The 21,947-nt window shown below is 49.3% G+C and overlaps 1 protein-coding gene across 11 annotated transcripts in view; it reads right to left on the bottom strand.

The window, feature by feature from the left end:
* The window catches only part of Anks1a (ankyrin repeat and sterile alpha motif domain containing 1A), a 165,593-nt gene that overhangs the window by 98,284 nt on the left and 45,362 nt on the right, over positions 1-21,947 (bottom strand). For 6 of the 11 annotated variants that reach the window (XM_076558351.1, XM_076558356.1, XM_076558358.1 and 3 more), the window contains exons 2-4: positions 4,446-4,526; positions 2,572-2,728; positions 339-401 (exon numbers count right to left, since the gene is read on the bottom strand). In XM_076558351.1, the coding sequence (XP_076414466.1) occupies positions 339-401; positions 2,572-2,728; positions 4,446-4,526 (301 nt within the window). The remainder of the gene's footprint in view (positions 1-338; positions 402-2,571; positions 2,729-4,445; positions 4,527-21,947) is intronic. The other 5 variants (XR_013046873.1, XM_076558354.1, XM_076558359.1 and 2 more) reach the window with 1 other exon arrangement.

The raw sequence follows: 21,947 nt of genomic DNA, 5'->3' as shown, positions 1-21,947 counted from the left end.
CCAATCATTTTCTGTGCTTATGGCAAGCGAGCGGACTTGTTGGATGGGCCTCTCTGCCGACTTCCCATGACCTTACGAGTTGCAAGCATACAGCAGCAGGCTTGCGGTGAGGTCCTAGTTCTTATTCCTGCTGCTTCAGATGTTCCCAACCTCTCCTGGATGGGATGGTTTTAAAAATAAAGCCTCGGCCCCTGTGCTGTGCTTTCCCTAGACAAGCCAAAAGCAGATGGGCTGAGGCGGGCAGCTGGAGGGTGATGAAGAGGAGCCTGGGCAGGCGGACAGAGGCGCAGCATGGAGAAACACAGGACGATGTGGGGTCCTGGCCGTGATGTACACACCTTGGCATTGATATAAGGGTCAAAGGGGCCGTACTTTTTGAGTTCTCTGATCTCAAGAGCATTCTATAAAAAGGAGAGGAAAAGACAATGTGATGATAAATGGATGAAATATATCAAAGCAATATGTAGCCCCGGGGGCCCAAGGCTAAACAACCTAGATATGAGCTCGGGGGGCCTGAGAGAGTTACAGGGGGGCCGCTCCAGGGGTGCTCACTCTTACCCAGCGGAGCCGCATTAATGGCTTTAAAATCACTGTCATGTCTGTAACTGCCTGGATCCATTCGGTTCTTCCAGCTCCTTTGGACATCCTGCCCAGCCCCTGCCTGCGATACTCAAGCACAGGGCTGGCATCCACCTATCTTTTTTTGCCTACTCTAGGCGGGAGGCAGCCGTGAGCAAGACAAGCTAGCACACTCAAGTGGCTCAAAAACCCAAGCAGCTGTGTTTCAAGGCAAAGTGGGCGAAGACAGGATTAGAAATGATTGCTGAAAATTGCTGAAGTGAGAAGGAATGACTTCAATGGGTGGGCAGTTTTTCAACATTGAAGAATGTTAGCTATAAGCAAGCTTCTCTGCGCACTTCTTTCCGAGAGGAGAGAAAACTGTCGTTTCAGTCAGGAGAACTGCACTTGGGTTCTAGAGAGGCAAGCGCACTGTCATCCTCATGACAGACACAGGCTTCTGTGTCTGCGTCTCTGCTGCTTACCTACCTGGCAGCCCCGCCCGCCCGCCCGCCCGCGAGGGAATGGCAGCTGACTGACAGCTACCAACACCCAGTCTCCAAATGGAGGCACCTGGAGCTCTGACAGTGTCCCTCCCTCCTCAGACAGAGCTGCCCTTCTCAGAATCAAGCCACCACGCTCTGGCAGCTCAGTGGAAACCTGTGTGGGCCTTGCTGATGAGTGGACTTGTCAGATGGCGCCCTAAGTTTTGAGGAAGAAGCTGACATTCCAGAGAGCTGAACAACCTCCTGAGAGCTGTCACGAGGAAGCCAGCCCTGCGCTCCCTGAGAAGGAGCAGCACAGTGCACACCGCAGGGGCAGGGCCGACAGACAAACCTCCCCTCCCCAGAGGACCTGCGTCCAGGGACCCCAACTAGAGGTGGGAGTCACAGAGCCTTCGTAAGGAAGTCTCTCCAAGGAACAAAGACGCTGTCCTAAGCCTTCAATGCAGAGGCCTTGTGAGGTCTCGCTGATTCTGTTCTCTCTCTCTTTTCAGATTAGGGTCTCATGGTGGGGTCTAGGCTTACCTGGAACTTCTTAACTTTCCGCCTCAGCCTTCTGAGGGTGGCGATGCAGGCTGTACACCAACCACCATAGCTAGCTTAGGTAAATCTTCCTTCCTTCCTTCCCTCCTCCCCTCCCTCCCTCCCTCTCTGCCTTCCCAAGGCAAGGTCTCATGTAGCCCAGGCTGTCCTCTAACTATGTAGTCAAAGATGACCTTGAAACACTTGATCCTTCGGTCTGCACTTTCCAAGTGCTGAGATTACAGGCATGCGTTAACAAATCTAGCTGGGTAGTTTTCCTTTCTAATAACTGTGTTTTTTCAAAGTATGCTCACTCTTAAGGCAGCCTCAGAGGACATCATGAAAATGATCTTCGTGCCGCTGGATCACCTCTGCCCTGCATCTCCATGGTTTTGAGTTGTGAGCTCATTTTTTCAGTACTAGCACACATACTTTTACTTCTGCACATTCTGATGTATGTAAAATAACAAGACAGCTCACAAGGCACTGACAAACACCAGGAATATTGTGCTGCATATTGATGGCATAAGCACAAATTGTAATTATGTAATCCCTTGAGTTTGAAACTACATCATTTTAAAAGATTTGCATCAAATTGGATACTGTGAGACTATGCATGTATGTATCTGTGCACGTGTAAAATTCTAGTTCAAATCTGCATGCAAATCCAGTTCAACTGCATATAAAATGTATCCTCCAGGCCTGGCATGGTGGTGCATGCTTTTGATCCCAGTGGATCTCTAAATTCAAGGACAGCATGAGTCTACAGATCAAGTTCCAGGACAGCCAGGACCACACAGAGAAACCCTGTCTTGAAAAACGAAACAAAACAAAAATGCATCCTCCAGAACACAATCTCCCCACTACTCGCAATGAGGGGGTCATGCCTAGGGAATGGAGGAACTATGTCCTGAGCTATATATGCCCCAGGGCTGAGTGAGGCACAGTCTGGCCACAGCTGAGGGAGGAGGACAGTCTCTCTCCCGACCTGTTCGTTGACTCTGGTGTGCGAGGGCCCTTGGTGGATGAGCAAGCGCACTATCTGGGCGTCTCCTTTCCATGCTGCCAAGTGCAGTGGGTAGCAGCCTTTCGAGTCAGCAACATTGGTCAGTGCATCATTCCTCAGAAGAACCTCGACCACATCCCTAGAAAGCAAAAAATCAGCATGAGCTTACAGAACCAGAGGTCTTTCCAGGGGTGTACTGCAGAGTCCTCTCTGACATCATCTCTCCATGCGGCTCACCTCCTCCTCTGAGCTCACTGCCAGATCTTCTTCTAAAGCCCCACAGTCACTGATGTGGCTTTAGGTGGCTGACTCACGTGAACAATGACTAACCTGCCGTGAGCCTTTCTGGATAACCCATCTATTTCCCACTGCTTTGGAACTGCCTGGACTCCGTGTGGAACTGTGCAGCGTTCCCTAGTTTGTGATGTTTAAACAGCATTCAGCGTTTACACAAAGGCAGGCAGACAGGGCGAAGCGACATCCTCACCACCTGTTCCAGTGCCTTGGGGATGTGGGAGCTGAAGGGACGGAGCAAAATCAAGGCCACAGACACAAGGCAGATGCACAGAGCATCGTCTCAGAGCTCCAAAAAGAAGACTCTGGCTTTCTTCTAGGTGACATTGCTAATGAAGCAGATTCAAATGTGTAATTATCCCCAGGCACACAAGGCCAAAGAAAATCCTCCCTGTGAACACAAACAGGCCCTGGAGAGGAACCTGGCTAGCAAACTGCCACCTTTGAGTTGAGGAGTCACCTGAACTCGGACTTTCCCACCACTGGAGAGGGTCCCAATCTCTTTCTACTTTCTTTGTGGATACACCACGTGCCATGGAGCATGTACGGAGGGAGTCAATTCTCCACGTGTACCATGTGGGTCCGAGGGATAAAAGTCGGGTCACTGGGCATGCATCATGGGCTTTACCCTCGGAACCATTGCGCCGGCCCCGGATTTTAGCTTTAAAGTCATTTTAGAAAAGAAACGGTATCCACACTCAGCTTGAGAAGAGTTCGGTACTGTAGCAAACCATCAAGTGGCCACACACTGGACAAGGGACAGAACCTGCGGAGTGTGTGGTCTGTTCCGTGCTTGTGTAAACTGAGGGCTGAGGGTATGGGTTAGTGGCAAAGCATGAGGTCAGCACCAAAGAGAAAGGGCAGGAAAACATCGGGGAGCGTCTGGTCCCTGCTCCCCAGAACTACCCCCACACAGCTCCTCTTCTTCCTAGGACTTTGCTTCCGACTCCCGACACCATCTCTCCTTCCCCGTCGTTTCTGTTCTTCCACAGCTGAGCAAACTCACCCCACACCCATGACGGCACCTGTGCTGCACCGAGCCTCTGATGCTGTCCACTGATGACTCTCAACTCCCCTGAGTTCATCGTCTCCAGAAAACTTTCCACACTCACCTTCTAATAACCTCCCTAGACTCACGAGGGTTAAGTGGACCACACAGGTCTTTTCTGTCTCTTTTAGGGATGGTTCACGGAGTTCACAAGGCTGCTCTTACGGGGGAAGAGTGCCGGCCATGCGGACAGAAAGCCAGCCTCTCATCTCTCTCTCTCTCTCTCTCTCTCTCTCTCACACACACACACACACACACACACACACACACACACACACACACACACACACACACACACACACCGCCCCATCTGTGTTCAGCAGGGACAGACACCTGTGGGCCAGGATCTTTATGATCTGGCTGCCCCGAGTCTGGTCTTCACAGTTAGCACCATCATGTGATGCTGGATCACTCCAGACAGGAAGGGATCATCAGGAGAAAAGGTGAAATTCACTTCTGTCTAAAGATCTTTCTAGGGTGGGGCAGGGTGGGCAGGGAGGGCCCTGGTACTCACCTGTGGCCATTCAGAGCAGCGTGGTGTAGGGGAGTGTAGCCGGTGCTATCGACGCAGTTCACGTTTGGCCCTCTCCACATGCTGGTAAGGAAAAAGAGAGATTTCAAAGGCTGAAGAGACACCTGGGTACTGGTGTAGTAGATAATCAAACCAGAAGCTTCCACAGACTTTGGACAGTGGTGCCTAGCACCTAGAGTGGCCTACTGAGCAAAGAACTTAATGACAAGGCCACAGTGTCAACCCAAGGACCAGTTTACCTGGGCTGCATCACTTACTCAGTTTTGATCTTAGGACTCCCAGCTCACAGAGATGTCACCCAAAGAGCACAAAACCAAACCACCCAGCTAGACATGGGTGCTGAGCATCACCCTGTTCTGGTGAGTGAAGCCAGGAACTACTTCAATACAGATCACAGACCAAGGTAGCACCCGACAGTGTCAAATATGCATCAGGACACATGAGTTGAGACACAAAGCAGACTGTGTCCCCTTCCTTCAAAAAGACAGTTGGCTGAGGGGAACAGGAGATTCTGAATTCACAGATTCAACTATGGGTTGAAATGGGCATTAAAAATGCACCTCTACCAAACACACACAGCTCCCTTTCTTATCATTATAATCCAAACAACACAGTCTAAAACCTGTTTGCATAAGGCTGGGTGTGGTGGCCCATGCCTCTGATCCCAGCACTCCAGAGGCAAGTTGATCTCTGTGTTTTTGAGGCCAGCCTGGTCTATATAGTGATTTCCTGGACGTCCAGAGCTACACAGAGAAACCCTGTCTCAAACAGAGCGAAAGAAAAGAAAAGCCATGCATAGCGTCACGCTGTGGTAGTCAGGGGCAACCAGGAGGCGGCTGCAAGCACGTGGGAGTGTGCATGTGGAGAACACCAGGCGGATACATGGATACACACAGTTTTACACGGGGGTTCCTGGAGTTAACCTCCTGTGGACGGATAAACTACTCCATCTTATCTGTGGATGTCTATACGCCCACTGACAGAATCTACAGCCTGAAAGTCTCACCTCCACGAGAAACACTGTAGAGGAAAGCAATGTCACCTCCTTCAACCCTCAAAGCCCTAATTCCGACTTGTCTCCCATCTCCCTGCACAGGCCACAGCCTCAAGAGTCAAGCCCTCGCTTGTTTCTAATCCCGTCAGCACTGGAGATTGGAAGCACCCCTCTAACGTTTCGGGTTTTTTTTTTTATGGTTTGGGGGATCAAGCCCAGGGCCTCACTCAAGCTGCCAGGCCATCCTTCTGTCAGGGAGCTACATCCCGCCCTTTCCTTTTTAAAATGTTATCAGGGAGAGCTGTTTAATCAAAATGCATTTTCAGCGTCCATAAAAGTAACTGGCTTTCATGTCCAACGACCCAAGCGCACTATTGCCGCAGTGACTATATTAAGCTACTCGCGTTCTTGGAGTGACCTCATCTGTTGCCACCTGTAAGAGCCCGGCTGGGACATACTGTGTGGGGTGTCTGCTTTGGAACACAATACTTGAATTTTCACATCTGTGTTTGTGAGGCCAGCCCAAAGGTTCTGCCTCTTAACGCCACTGTAAGTGGTAGTGTTGGTGCTCAGTTTGGGTCAGAAGTCAGCGTGGCTGCTGTCCACTCATATAAAAAGTCATTAATTGTTTTAGATTTGTTGGCATGTGCATGGGTGTTTTGTCTGTGTGTGTGTATGGTGCCTGCAGAGGTCAGAAGAGAGTTATCAGGTTCCCTGGAACTGGAGTGATGGCTGTGAGACATCATGTATGTGCTGGGAACTGAACACAGGTCCTCTGCAGGAGCAGATGCTCTTAACCACTGAGCATCTCTCCATTCCTATTCGATTTTTTTATTTGGGAACCAGCACTCAGCAGTGGAACCATCTGGGCACAGAGCCTTCAAGCCTGGGTGCTAGAAGCAGGATCACTCCAGGAACATCTTAGAAACAAGTGCCATCACTACAGCCTAGGCAGAGCAGTCCATCATCCAGCTCCCCCGCTCTGAAGGAGGCAGGGAAAAGACCACAGCCGGTGTCACGGCGATCAGAACCACACACGGCAGGTTTGCCCATGAAGACACTGAAACAGAGAACGCATCAGACACTTTTCACTTCATCCCCATCTTAAAGTTTAAAAAAAAAAAAGTTAAAAAAAAAAGTTAAATTATGTTGGAGGCTGGGGCACGTGAGCCACAGCACACCTGTGGAGGTCGGAGGACAACTTTTGGATGTTGCAGTCTCCCTCACTGGGATTGGCGACAAGTACTCCACCTGCTGAGCCAATTTAAACCCCTCCCCCCTTCACACACCACCCCAAAGTTTAATGAACTGACAGGAAAAAAAAAAATCTTATACCTCACACACAGACTGATTCAGCCCTAGCAAGTAAGGACAGATCTTGCCACCTAACTGTCAAAATTGAGATTTTTTTTTTCCCCTTTGCTTTCTTTTTTTGGGGGGTGGTGGTGGTGGTGGTGGTGGTGGTGGCAGGTTCTCATTATGTAGTCCAGGCTGGCCTCAAACTCACAATTGCCCTGCCTCAACCTCCTAAGTACTGGGATTGCACAAACCATCACATTTGGCTTTTTGAGAAATTCGTAGAGGGGAGACACAGAGGCCAACCTTCAACGTTTCCCTCGGGCGCTGTCTTTTTCTCTGGAGACAAGGTCTCTCACTAGGATCTGAAGTTCACCAACTAAACCAGAAGGGCTGGCCAGCAAGCCCAGTGACCCGCCTATCAATCCTCCCCGCTGGGATTGTGTGTGTGTGTGTGTGCATGTCATTCAGTGCCAGGGACTGAGTACAGTGCCTGGTGACTGCATGCCCAGGCACTTCACTGATCCGAACCAACCCCTCAGCCCTTTAGAAGACAGTCTTAAAAGGTAGAACGTTGATGCAGCCAAAGAGAATACAAAGTATACCCATCATGTATGACTTTCCACCTAGCTGATCAACCAAAACAATGGAGTTACCAAGTGTTGGTGAGAGCAGCACACCCTGGGAACGAGTTTAAGTTAGTCAGTGCCCTTGGGAAGACGATTTGGCAGCGTTTATCAAAACCAAAAATAGCATTCCCTGGGAGCCGGCACCTTCACTTCCAGGCGACTCTCCAAGAGAAACATTTGTGCATGTGCACAAAGCACATGCTTACACAGGACCACTTCACTAGAGGAGTAAGATTCCAGGGGCCCAAGCACACCAGTGCACAAGCAGTCAGGATGCTGGTGTACCCGCAACACGAAATACGACACTATTTACAATTAGCCATTAACAATAACAACGGGAAGCTGGGCTTGTATGCCGGGACTTGGTGCTGACAGCATGTGAAAGGACCTCACTGAATCATAAGCGCCCCGTTTTACAACACACAGGACACAGAGGCTCTGAAAACGGGTCGACGTAGAAGAGTGCTCACCAAGAGCTGCTCAGTGCAGCCTTGGGGCGCGGCAAAGGGTGCCCGACACTTCCATGTGGACGCGGTGTCGTGCCACGGCGGTCAGAACGTGGGCAGCCACGTGCTCTCACAGCAACGGCTTTCACATGGAAGAACCGATACAGGGAAACAAAGGCACCAAGGTGTTCCTACGAGGGGCTGAGTGTGTGGCGGGCCTCTCCAGGAAGCCCCGGTACTGACTCAGAACCCTGAGGAGGAAGGAAGTGTTCTGGAAGAGCTGACTGAGCAGCCACGGAGACAAGCAGCAGAGAAAGAGCCTAAGGAATGCGAGAAACACCTGTCAGTCATGGGCCTGAGAAGAAGCTAACATCTGAGACACACACGGACTCAACGGAGTGCCAGAGAACAAACGCAGTTAAAGATGGGCAAAGGACACAAAAACACATCTTCACCATTGTGACAGGGCCTCACGCAGCCCAGAACGGCCCTGGACTCTTGGTCATTCTGCTTCCAATTCCCAAGAACTGGGAAACAGGCTATGCCCAACTCTGTAAAGATATTCTATACAAGACGTACCGATGGTCCACAGGTAAGTGAAAAAGCCTGTTCCATGTCACTAATTATTAAGAAAGTGCAAACCCAAACCTATGTGGTACGGGCGGTGAAGGACACCGCTGGTGGGGTGCAAGCTCGCACAGCCAGATGGACCAGAAATAATGAAGAATTCCCCAGGACCCAGCAACCCCACTGCTTGCTATGCATGAGCATCTATCCAGAGCAGTGAACTGGGAGTGCAGGAGAGACACGTGCACTCCGTGCTTGGTGCCACGCTACAGAAGCCAAGGCACAGAACCAACAGGAGGCTCCATTAACAGTGATCAGGAAAAGAAAGTGGAATGCTATTCAGCCCAGAGAAAGGAGGAGATCCGTCATTTACAACAGAATAAACAAACCTGGAGGACACTGTGCTGGGTGAAAAGGGCCAACTACCAATACCAGGCCGACTCATTTAGACACAGACTCTGAAGTGGAACTCAGAAGCTTTTCAAGTCCTTCCACAGCATGTGCATTTCAAAACAGACACAGCACTTGGGAGGCAGAGCCAGGCGGATCTCTGTGAGTTTGAGGCCAGCCTGGACTACAGAGTGAGTTCCAGGAAAGGCACAAAGCTACACAGAGAAACTCGGTCTCAAAAAACAAACAAACAAAAATTAACAAAATATAAACATCCATTGACATTGTGCTTGTCAGTTAAAAGCTGAAATAAGAGGAAGTGAAGAGCGTGGGATCTGTGTGAGCTGACATTGGGGCTCTTCTTCACTAGCGAGCCTGAGGCACATCCCGACACTCTCCACGTGAGGTCTGGATCCCTCTGCACCTCCCAAATGAGGAGCCACCAGCAATTACAGCTCACCTCTCCTAGCCATTTTTAATAGCAAACTTGCCTGCGTGTGTCTGGTGATGAGAAGAGGATGGGAAGGCAATGACCTGGGAGAGCTGGGAGAGACGGTGCTCATGCAAGAGATTCCTGCATAAATTAGCAGAGCTGCTAGAGTCCAGCATCAAGCCACAGGCACATCAGTGAGAGGTGAGGACCACTGGTGAGGCAGCTCTTGGCACCCCTCCAGAGAAGGACTCTGAGTCTTCCTGGAACACCGAGAAGGAGCTGGGAAGGCAGCATCACACAGCCACACTAGCTTAGCAACCTACCAGGAGCCAGCCCCTACGAAACTCAGGGTCAAGCTGCCCTTCATTTTAGCAAGGGTCCTCCTCCTCCACAACTGCAGAGGCAAGCACGTTTGGACATCCTACACCACGTTAAACTCCCCCAAACTAGACAAAATGATGACGACGAGGCACACGCCCAGCCCTCTCCAGCCCCCTCCCTCGACCAGCATCTCAAAAGGTCCATCTAGAGATTTCGGGGTCCAGGGAACAGACCAAGCAAACTCGAATACTGAAGGAGACCTGTGATCTCCCTGTTTGGAGTTAAGCTCTGGACAGGATGGCAGTGACATCCTCCCCACCCAACGTTCTTCCTTTTTGGCAGCTCAAGAAAAGAGCTATTTACAAATCCTGGTCTTCCTCCCTGTCGCAGCTGTCTCAAACAGTGAGTACTGAGCGCTGCTCACCCACAAACACAGCACAGAATAGAATGGGGGTGGGGAGGGGACCTAAAACCAGTCCAGAAGATTCCTAAACAAGGCTTCATGGGAAGGTTCTGCAGAGTCGCACTTTCTGACAGCTCTGCAGCTGTGGAGTCACAACAGTCCTTGGGGTAGCCTTAGACACAGGTTCAGGGTCTAGGCGCTGGCCTCAAAACTTGACTTCATATGGCAGACATACCACCTAAACCACTTAATACTCTACACCACTATCCACGTGTCTGTAACTCCACGATGGTCCCCCAGGACTTCCATCACTCACAACTTCTAGAAGCTGGAGCCAGATTCACAACACTAGGGTTGGGGGCCTATTGTGTGTTCATGGCCATTTCACTGCTTCCGCATGCTGTTGGAGCAGCCATGTCCGATGCCTCGGAAGCACCTACGTTTAGAGATGGCCTTTAAAAACTGCACAGGGCAAGGGAGAACACGCAGGCGTGGCCCTCCTTCGGCTTCGTCCCTATTCCTCACAGCACAGTCACACCTGCAGGCATTGAACTGCACTTGCCGGGCAGAGGGAGAATAGACACATAACACAATGCACTGCATCTGTGAGTCAGGTCTGGCCAACGGGGTCCTGGGCAGGGGGTGACTCACACACGTGTCCAACAGCATGTGAGGTGCGGCCCACACAGAAGGCATGCCAGGAGCTGGAAAGGTCCTGAATGAAAGACTTCATTTTGTGTGGACACATGCATGAGCGTGTATGTGCACAGGGAGACCAGAGGCCCACATCAGGTATCTCTCCTGTGTTCCACCTTCCTGTTTTGAGACAGGGTCTCTCCCTGGACCTGGAACCCAGTTGCAGGTGTGCACCAACACATCCAGCTTTTATGTGGCTGCTGGGAATCGGAACTCAGGTCTCATGTTAGCCACTGAGCCATCCTCCTAGAGAAAGCCTTCATCTCAAAGGATAGGATCCTGACCCATGGCCCACTTGGCCTTCTCCAAATCCAAACCGGAAACTACAAGATTCCTTCCTGGAGACACAATGACTCCACAGTAAAGGTCAGCAGAAGCTGATTTGGGGGCTCTATCACCCTGTATCATGATAAGGAGTATCCCTGACAAGCTCTTCTTGCCTTTGCACAGTGTCCAATCAGCTCTAGTCTCAGACTTACACAAGTAGATGACAGCCAGGGATCCTGGGCACTGAGGAAACCTTCAGTATGGGAAGACAGATAAGGAGCCAATAACCCCCAAAAATGTCACACCACACAGGCACAGGTCAGGAGAAAAACAGGAAATAACCAGTGAAAAGTTCTTGGAAACTAGAAATGATTGCAAAAGTTTAAAATATAAAGCACAAATGACAAAGCTGAATAAATCACAAAGAAAAACCAAGACAGAAATAGGAAAGACAAGATCAGAAGACTCAGAGTTCTAGAAAAAAGAGACAAAAGAAAAAAATCAGAGAAGTAAGAAACTGGTCGGGAGTAGTGTCACACACTTTAACCCCAGCACTCAGGAGGCAAGGCAGGCAGATTTCGCATCTGAGGCCAGCCTGGTCGACAGAGTGAGTTCCAAGCCAGCCGAGGCTGCATATTGAGACCCTGTCTCTAAACGACAGCAAAAAGGTGTAGAAGGCAGGAGGGCTAGGCTCGGTGGTGGGGTGCTTTCCAGCCTGCCGGACGCTCTCGATTCAGTCCCCAGTGACACACATCCACTCACCCAAGTTTTTGAATTTTGAATACATAAGACAACACTGACCATGATCCTAGAGGGAAAATGGTAGCTCACACATGCAATTTCTTCTCAGTGTTTCTGGGAGCCCTAAGTCCGAGAACAATGTCTCCAAACTTCTGAGGTGAAATCAGTCCCACCTTAGACCTCTCCAACAGACACACTATTGTCAACGCTCAGAGCAAGACATTCATAGACACCCAAGATCTCAAATCTGACCTCCCACACTTCTTGGGAAGAGAGTTGGAGGATGGGCTGCTCAACCAAACACGGGCAATGAGAAAAGGGAAGAGAGGCATCAGGAAGCTGGGCCCAGGGACTCAGATTAACCAGGGCGAGCATGGGGGTCAGAGGCTCAGACTGCAGAAACAGAATGTCCACAGGAGACAGTGACAGCAGTGTGAACACCCGCCTGGGATGTGGGAGACCTTAAGAGATTTAACAAGTAGAGTCAGTGGTTTTGGATGTAAACTCAGAAAACCAAGGCAATCAAAAAGTCATTAATAAATCATACAAGAAGAAGACAGGATTGCTGTATTCTAACTGGCTCAGCAGATAACCCCCTGTGACAGCCACAGGAGCACAATCCACACTGACCACCAGGGCACCATCTTCAGGACACAGCGACAAGGAAGGGAGCTGCAGCCTCTCCTCCACAGCCCCGACTACTAAATGACAGCCACGCTTTGAGAACGGAGAAGCAGCTGGAGCGAAGGCTCTGCAAGCCTGAGGACCAGGCTCAGATTCCCAGCACCCATGCACAAGGCAGGCGTGGCGGCAAGCACTGCTAACGGCAGGTGGGAGACGGGATCCCTGAGGCTCACTTGTCAGTTAGTCTGGCTAACTCAGTGAGCCCCAGGTTCAGTGAGAGACCCTGCCTCAAAATCTAAGGTGGAGAGTGACAGAGGGAGGTATGTATGCATACACACAGAAGGGGAGACAGGGAGAGAGGGAGGACCACCACAGCAATAATTACTACTGTGGAGGGAAGGGCAGCAGAAAATACAGGACAGATGAGAACAGAGGACTAAGGACTCTTGGGGCTACCTGCTCGGCTAGAGGAGCCCTCGTCAACCTTGAAATGTCCAAGTCTGGTTACCCGGGAGTTTTGTGTCAGACACGTAACGGGTAGCTCCAACACTGAAGGGCTTTTCCCTCCGGAGGGAGACACAGCAGGAAAGGCAGTGCTCCACCTCACCTGTGCACACACAATCCACACACAGCCTGGAGGGGAGGGCGGGCCAACGGGCAGACATACAGGTGACACCCATTCTGGTCGGCACCTTCTTTCCAGTTGGCAGTGTGGGGAGACAATCACACACTGAACCAGGCAGGCTTTTGGGGGGTCATGACCACCCGGAAACTCCTGGCGCCTCTTCTTGGGCCTGCTGTTTTCACCACTGAGTCAGGCAGGTGAAGCATCGTGCCCTGTGCCCTGCTTGTCCATGGTGATGGGCAGGGAAGCCAGGGAAGCGTGTGGACCACACCCACAGGGTGAGTGCCAAGAAGCCCCTACTGCATTAAGATGACCCATGAGGATTCAAAATCAAACACGTGTGTGTAAGCCACCTCTCCCCACTGGTTCACACGATTTGGGCCATTCCTCTTTATTTGGCTGAACTTCTCTCCTAAAAACTTCCTGACCCTCAAACGTTCAGTGCTCAGCTGTGAGGAGGGCAGGGCAGAGGGAAAGGCTACTGCTTTATTCTGGGGTTCTATTTAAAAAGATACCACCACCACCCCGCAAAGGAAATACGCCCAGCCAACGTGAGGCCTCCTGCTGAAGGAACACGTGGTGGAGGACTGGATCTCACTGGGAAGGAGAGCACACCAGAGTGACGGGGTAACAGAGCCTTCACCAGATGCTTTACAGGTTTCTGTAGTTCTGGAACACCTACTCTCCTCCTTCTCCCTGTCACACCCGTCAGTCCCTGCCCAGGGCTGAGCAGAAGTGACTCCTCAGGGCACCTACACTACCTCCTCTGGCCAGCCAGGATGCCCCATAAAGAGCAGGGCCCTTGTACTTGGCCACCCTCAAGACCGTCCATCTCACTTCAGAGCTGTTGATCATTATTGACTGCCTCTTTCGCCAGGTCACCAACAGTTCAGGGCAAACTCAAGTGAGTGTTATTTCCCACTGTATTCTCATTGCCAGTGAAGTGCATACACAGTACCTTCCGCACCTCAGTTCTTTAAGAATGAAGGCTAGAGGTGGCTCAGTGGTTAGGGGCACTGGCTGCTCTTCCAGAGGACCAGGGTTCAACACCCAGCACATCTCTCTCCCATCTTGCTCTTCTTGTTTCTCCCCAGGGTCACAGGAAAGCCGCGCAGAGTGCCGAGGGTGAGAGCCATGGTGTTCCAGGCACAGACTGGGTCCCAGAGGGAAATGCAAAGGCGTCTAACTGAAGATCCACTAACATTTCCAGAAACCCACTTTGACTTCCGTACCTAAGAAGTACCGATGCTATACTGAAAGGTATCAACTGATTCATGTCATCTTAAGGCGGTAAGGTAAGAATCTTGTTTGGAGGAAATTCAGACGACAACAAATTCACTACAGAAACAACTCATGAAAACAGGACTATCATGTCCAAGTTATTACCAGACTCAGGGCCTTCAGACATCCAGGTGTTTCCGGATCCCTCAAAGGGCCACAGACTAAAGCAGGATTGTGACTGTGGCTGATAAGTGGGATGTCAGGGGTCTAGAGTCACACTGTTCACACTCCCACGGAACCAGTGGGAGCCTGGATAGACACATCAGCTGCAGAGTCTCCGGCCAAGTGCAGGGTGATTTTCATCTGATAACTGAGATCTCCATGAACAATGGCAAGGAAGCCCTCGGAGCTGTTATACGGAGTAAGTGGAACAGTAAATGTGAAACGAAAACTGCAGGCTCAAATGGAAGTACTTACATTTTAAATAACTCCAGTTGACGATTCTTGACTCTGGACGTGGTGTTTACTCAGACCAGTGTGTGCTGCCGCGAAGCAACAGAACAGCCAGGAGGGAGAGGCGCCCTGCCTCAGTCTGGAGAGTGACCTTACTCACGCCAACACAGCAGTCGGCCCTGACTATTCTGGGCATGCAGCGTGCATTACTTCTGCAGTAAAACATGCACTGTGGTCCCATCCCTGACTGGAGTCCAGTCAGCCTTCTTAGAGCCCCATAGGTCTGCTCAGCAGGCTGAGGAAGAAACCTGCCAATTACGCTTACAAGTCCCTGAGCCCCTGATACCTGGCCAAGTTTCCGGTCTCCTTCCGGGGATAGCTAAGCCTGTACTGTATCTTCAGAACCCTGCTAGTCAGTTCTATGCCCTAACCCAGAGGCCTCCACTATGGAATTTTCCGTCCCTACCACTTCCACCCTGTTGACAGACTGTACGTGGAGTGAAGGCCATATCTACCTATCCCCGTCTCCCTGCCCCACCGCCACAGAAGCCAGGTCCATTCCAGAGAGAGATGGGCTTCCACTTAGGAGCGTCATGGCAGAGTGTGCACAGAAACGGGTCAAGGGACATTCATGTCCGCGCCTTGTTAAGGGCCACTGTGGTCCCTGATTTTCAGCCCCTGGAGGGTAAACATCAATCACTCTCCGTCCTTCTGAAAGGAGTCCCTGAATCACAGCGGTCGTGAAAATAACTTGCTCTGGAGACTTTAGCCACAGGGGAGGTGACCGGAGGGGTCAGTGAGTTCAGAGGCTAGTGGCTTGAGAAGCCCTGCAGGAACCGAGAGACAGCTGAGGTTAGGAGAGGTGAATGGCAGGTCAACACGGGTGCTTGTCTCAGCTAGGGTGTCGACTGCAGTGAAGAGACACCATGACCACAGCAGCTCTTAGAAAGGAAAGCATTTAACTGGGCTGGACTACAGTTCAGAGGTTCAGTCCATTATCATCACGGCAGGAAGCATGGTGGCATGCAGGCAGACATGGTGCTGGAGAGGAGTTAAGAATTCTACACCCAGGTTGGCAGGCAGCAGGAAGAGAGGGAGGCACTGGGTCTGGCTTGACCATCTGACATCTCAAAGTCCACCCCCATTGACTCACACACCTCCTCCAACAAAGCCACACCCACTCCAAGGCCACACCTCCTAATAGCGCCTCTCCCTATAGCCTATGGGGCCATTTCTATTCAAACCAGCACAGTGTCCAAACCCAAGATGCTTTCTTCCCTGAGACAGTTTCATTTTCAAAGTCACCTTCTTAGTCTTGAAATCACCCCAAATGATCAAGATTGCCTTGACTAGGCAACAACATTCTACAGAGGCTGTAACTATCTCAAGGACTCCAGTCAGGTTTTGCTCAGAGCTTTCCAGGCTGCTCTCTATGGAACAGCTCCTCAGTCTGCCACACAAGAACCGCCAACCCCAGCACCACCTGCCACCCTCCTGCAGACCCCGGGTATCAGCTGTGTGTCTATGTACACACACTGCTCTCTCCACCTCAAACTCTGAAATCTCAAAATCCTTCAAAGCCCCGCTACAGTGTTATCCCCCTTTCCAGGCTGAGTTAACAAGGGAGTCCCCAGCCTTCACAGACGACTCTACCCACAGCCTCTCTAAGGCCACCTTTCCTTGTCTTCACTGCCTCCTCAAGGGCAGAGTCTTCTCAGACTCATTTCCTTATCCCTGGGACCTGCATGATACCTAAATACCTGTCCAGTGTCTTGTCTTTACAGATGGGAATGGCCACAGAGGACAGCGGGCACAGCTCTTAAATGGTTGAGCCACACTGGAAGCCAGGTTTCTTGTTTTCCAGGAATGTTCTTTCCATTACACTAGCTGTATTCAGTTTGGGGAGAAACATGGTCATTATTTCTGAAATGGCTGTACAGGTTATACAGATCAAATTCTGCTGCCTTAAGCTCTTCTGTTTAAACTAATTTTTCAAGAAGTTATTTCTCCACAATTTAGTAAGTCATCTAGCTGTAACTTCCGTTAGTGAAAACAGCTGAACAAGGCAAATTACTTTGGAACAACAAAACCGGATTTGGCTTTAACCAAGTCCAGGTTTTTCTCACTCTCTTTGTTTCTATTTGTAATGTGTTTAAATTTAGCTTAATCCCAGGCCCTGTCTCAGGAACTCTAAGATCTGTCTTTAATCAGTGTTCCAAATCTGCTCTGCTGTCAAATTCTTCATCCAGCTTTTAGAAGTGCAGCGCTTTGCCTTGGAATCTTTCAAAAGTGACCCCTGCTTGGATGGCCGAGGCTTGGCAGACAAGGCCTGAAGCAGCATCACTGTGTGGAACATCTGCTCTTGGAGGACTAAGAGACCTTGTCACATGGCTAAAGAGGAAACCGGCTTCCTGACGAGATGGTGTCCCTACAAATAGCCATTTTGCTTCCAGATTATAATTTTACAGGAAGTAACTAGCCAGGACCCAACCATAAGGAACCCAATAAAGCTTCGTAAACAAGAGCTGAGGGAGGCCATCTCGGCTGTTGAGCTGGACAGGTAAAGGAACGCCATCTTCAGTGACTGTGCCCCGCGTGCTAGAAACAAGATGGCCACACTCCCCTGGGGACTAGACTGTCACAGCAGGTACCTAATCAACCCCAATTTTCACACCAAATAGGAAAATAAGAATTTGTATTATACAAACGTTAGCATGTTCAGTGGTGTGACGTCACCTCAGGGAGGGCACACGGTTACCCTGGATGCTTCCTGCCCACCTTGTTAATTCTACATGACCCCCTCTGGTTCACTACCTACCCAAGCTACAATTTGAGACTTAAGTGTAAGTTCCTAAAACTTCTGAAAACCTTACAAATCTACGGATGCCACAACGACCTATGATGTGTCTGTGTCAGCAGCTAATCCCTGTGCCTCTAAGCACACATGTCTAACAGTGACTGGTTAACCAGGACATCATGTTCTAAATTATAATATGCATCACTTCTTGGCCTTTTAGCTAAGAGCAAGTATAAACTATAACATGAACTAAAATCCCACACTCCAGATTATTGCTCCGAAAAGAAAAAAAAAAAATCAGTCAATCTGATAAACATAATCCCAGGCTAACAATGAAAACACAACACTAGCAAACAGGGATCAGAGGCCACCACTGAGCTGGCAGACAGGAAGAGAACAGAGGAGTACGATAAATGACTATGCCCACACACCTGAGAACTTCCAAGAAGTGAGCAAACTCCTTAAAACTAAAAGCCTCAACCTACCAAGTTCACTGAAGAAAACACAGATATAAATAGGCCTGGACCTATTAAAGAAATTGAGCCCTCAATTCCTTCCCTCAATAAAATGCAAACGCCAGGCCCGGAAAGTTTTACTGGTAAGTTCTACCAGGCATTTAGAGGAAACAGAACCAGTTGCTTGTCTTCCCTCCCAGAATAGGGAAGCAGAGAGAACCCGGCTAACTCATTCTGTAGGGCTGGCAGCATGCTAATGCCCAAACCAGAAAGTAATTTAGGAGAAAGGAACAGCAGGCATGGCGGCTCGTGCCTGTGAGCCTAGCGCCTGGGAGGCTGAAGCAGGAGGAACATGTGTTTGAGGCCAGCCTGGGACACAAAGTGGGACCCTGTCTCAAAGAAAAGAAAAAAGAGAACAGAAGACGGAAAGAAAAGGGACAAAAGGAAAATAAAGGACCTCTATCTCCAACCACACAAATACAAAAGGCAAGCCAAACAAAACAGAAAGAACTGCACACCACAGCTGAGTCATTTACTGTAGATATTGAGAACAGGTTCAGACTGGATCCCTTACACTCTACCTTATTTAGACGAGCCTCTCGCTGAACCCAGACTCACGAACCTGGCCTGACTGGCTGGTCACCAAGTTCTACGGGTCCTCCTGTCTTCTCCTCCCCAGGAGAGCTATGAACCCAGCCCAGCAAAATTGTAAACCACTTAAAACAAAGTTGGGTTTTTGTTTGTTTTTCTGAGATTTATTAAATGGTCACTGGATGATGTAGCTCCTGAGAATCAACTTCATAGATGGCCATGTGATGTTGCAATGTCCACGTCTGGACACACCTTTGAGAGAGCTAATGGAGGAAATTTCACTTCCTCCAGAGGGGCCTGCCACCAAAAGCTATGCAGATACGGCGAAGAGGAACCTACCCCGAGTTACAGCCAGGACAACTGTATTCAAAAGCCAATACTTGGTGGCTGATACTCCTGCTTTCTACTCCTCACCTAGAAAAGATCTGAAACGAGGTTCTCCTTGGGGTCCCCCACCATGTTGCACTCTGCCCTCAGTGACAACCCTGGTTTTTTTAAAGGAGCAGCTTGGGTCAAATCTTAGAACTGAGTCAGGATTGTCCAGAGTGTCAAACATCAGAGAACCCGATCCATCTATTATTAAAGAAGAAAGGTCACGTGCTCCTTTAGTTAAAAAATACCTGGTGCTGAGGTGAGTGTTCCAACTGCAATCCCAACACTTGAGAGGGGAAGACACACTGACCTTCAAAGTCTGGGCTACAGAGAGAGATCCTTGTCAAAAAAGAAAATAATCTTGACAAGTAAACACGCTTGCACTATATATAATAATATATAAAGTTTCTTTTCTTTTCTTTTCTTTCTTTTTTTTTTTTTTTTTTTGGTATTTTGAGACAAGGTCTCCTTACATAACCCTGGCCATTCTGGAACTTACTCTGTAGATCAGGCTGGTCTGGAACTCACAGAGATCCGCCTGCCTCTGTCTCCTGAGTGTTGGGATTAAGGTGTGCACCACCACCACCCAGCTCCTCGTGATTTTTAAAGAAAACCAACCCAAGAGGCTAGAAAGGTAGCTCAGCAATTAAGAGTGCAACTGTCCTTGCAGAGGACCAGGTTTGGTTCCTGGCACCCATGTTTGGGCATCCCACAACTGTGTATAACTTCAACTCCAGGGGATCCACCGACTCTGGTCTCCATTTATATCCACAGGAATAAACAGTTACAAAAAAATCATATCAATAAAAACATCAACAATGCATTAAATGTAAAAAAACATAAAGGCAGGTCAGCTTCACCACTGAAACAAATATGGACTGTATCTGTATATGTAGGGAAAAAATTTAATTTCTTAAAATGTTAAAGAGACCCAAAGAATAGATATATTTTGTAAATTTTATAGTTTGACTTTTTTTTTTTTTTTTTTACTGAGAGGGCATATTACATAAATACTTTTAATTAAGTTTTATAATTTTTGAAAATTTCAAATCAGCAACACTTCTATCTTGGTTCATTTGATTTTATATAAAACATGTACAAAAGACAATCTTATGAAGAATCATCAGAAAAAATATTTCTGCATTCTACAGACTTGCAAATTGAATCATGTGCCACTTCTGTTTTTCCTCCAAAAGTGTCCTTATCACGTGTAGATTCCCATCGGTGCTTCAAGGACAAAGACCTCCTGAGGCACTGCCTAGAACATCCTAACCCTGATTAAATGCATGTTTTGAGAGAGTCATGGAAACAGCACACTGCAGGCTGCCCTGCTCACCTCGGGGTCATCCGGCTGCACTGCTCAGCCCGGCAAGGAGTGCACTCGGCAGCTCGGCCTTCGCTATTACATCTCCAGGCAGTGCTTTTCCAGGGCTCACTGCATGGAACCAACTTTACAGACACAACGTGCTCATCAGCACAGACGTTCTCTTCTTAGACCCACCTGGCTGCTGATGTTGCGACTGTTCTTGGTGTGAAAAGCAACTCAACAGTGTGAGATGCCAGCTCTGGAAATGAACTCTTTTGTGGCCATCTCTCCAGGACCCAGATAACAGGCTTGGGCCTGAGCCACACACAGGGCTTCCTCCAAACCTTAAGTATCTTCAGCTACTCCCTACAGGCTGGAACACAAGGTGAAAAGGCCACAGGAGAGAAAATGTCCTGGCTCCCACAGCTTGCTGGGGCTGATTTCTGTCCCATCTTCTAAGCAGAATGGGGAACCATTAGGAAATACTACATGAATGAATGAAGAGCATCAACCGCCCTTAGGCATTTCCAACGACTTTTTTTTTTTTTTTTTTTCCCTGAGGCAAGGTTTCTTAGTGCACTGGCTTCCTGGAGACCAGGCTGGCCTCTGCCTCCCTCCCAGGTGCTGAGATTACCAGTGTGCGCCGCTACCACCCAGTTCCAAATACTTGTTACTTCTGATTACTTGAAAGCAACAAGAAGACAACTAACGGCGTCCTCACAGCTCAGGTCAGGATAGTGCTAGGACAAACCGTGCAAGTTCACAATAACACTCACTAAATGCCCACTGCAACACGCTCTAAGAGATGACATTCTGATTGGCTCCAGCCTGTGGGATGAGGGGCCTGCCCCGGGAGGAAGGGCTCTGAAGACACTGGGGTCAATGACTGCTCTGCAATCGTCAAGATGCCAAGAGCTAGGAAGCTCAGCTGGCTGCAGATGGGTCAAGGCCACAATCATTAATACTCTCACTTCTATTTCCACTGGACTATTCCAACCTCCTTTGAGTTGTTTGTGAAATGACTGTATTTATTAAATAAAAAAGCCCCCAATCAGTACCCTGGGCCCTTATGTCACCTAAAAACCAAATAGTTTCAAGGACTAAAATTCATAAACTGGGTTTGAAGGTACTCAGGCAGGAAGATAGAGAGTTCAACCTGGCCTGAACTATACAGTGAGATACAATCTCAAAAAGTAATACGTATACATTTACACACACACACACACACACACACACACACACACACACATACATAGTCAGGACAACTACTAAATATTCTAATGCTGTAATGCTTAGGAGCTTTCAAGACACACTTGTTTTTCTGTTTGTTTCAGACTGGATAACACTACACAGTTCTGGCTGGCCTGGAACTAACAAAGAATGACTGAGTGCTGGGATCAGAGGATTCTGTGCCTGACCTCACATTTGTTTTTATACCAAAGGTTTTCAAAATTGTGGGCTAAAACCATGTGCAGTCCCGTACCTGAGCGTGGGAACTGCAGTAAGAAGAAGGACTAGCAGTAATGGTAAGGCATTTCTGGATGTACAACGACCAAGAGCTAATTCAGAATCAAGTGTGTAACGGCTGGAGTTGTTTCTGGCTGCACACGACTAACTGTGCTGCATCACACCACTCCACCGCCGCCTTAGCTGCACTCTGCGACACCAAACAATGCTGCCTACAGCAGCCAGGCCGACACCCAGCGCTAACCACTGTATGTCACCAATGGTTCATTACAGAGAGCAAGGACTTCCAGAGAGTGGTTTCATAGTCGCCGAGTAGGTTTCATGAGGCATTCCATACATACATTGTTCTTACTCACCCTCCTCCCCCATGCCCCTCCCCTCCCCTCCAGT

The sequence above is a fragment of the Peromyscus maniculatus genome, chromosome 21 (genome assembly GCF_049852395.1).
Source record: "Peromyscus maniculatus bairdii isolate BWxNUB_F1_BW_parent chromosome 21, HU_Pman_BW_mat_3.1, whole genome shotgun sequence".
NCBI classification, from domain to species: domain Eukaryota; kingdom Metazoa; phylum Chordata; class Mammalia; order Rodentia; family Cricetidae; genus Peromyscus; species Peromyscus maniculatus.
Note: the sequence above shows the minus strand (reverse complement) of the source record. Positions and strands in the feature narration are given on the sequence as shown.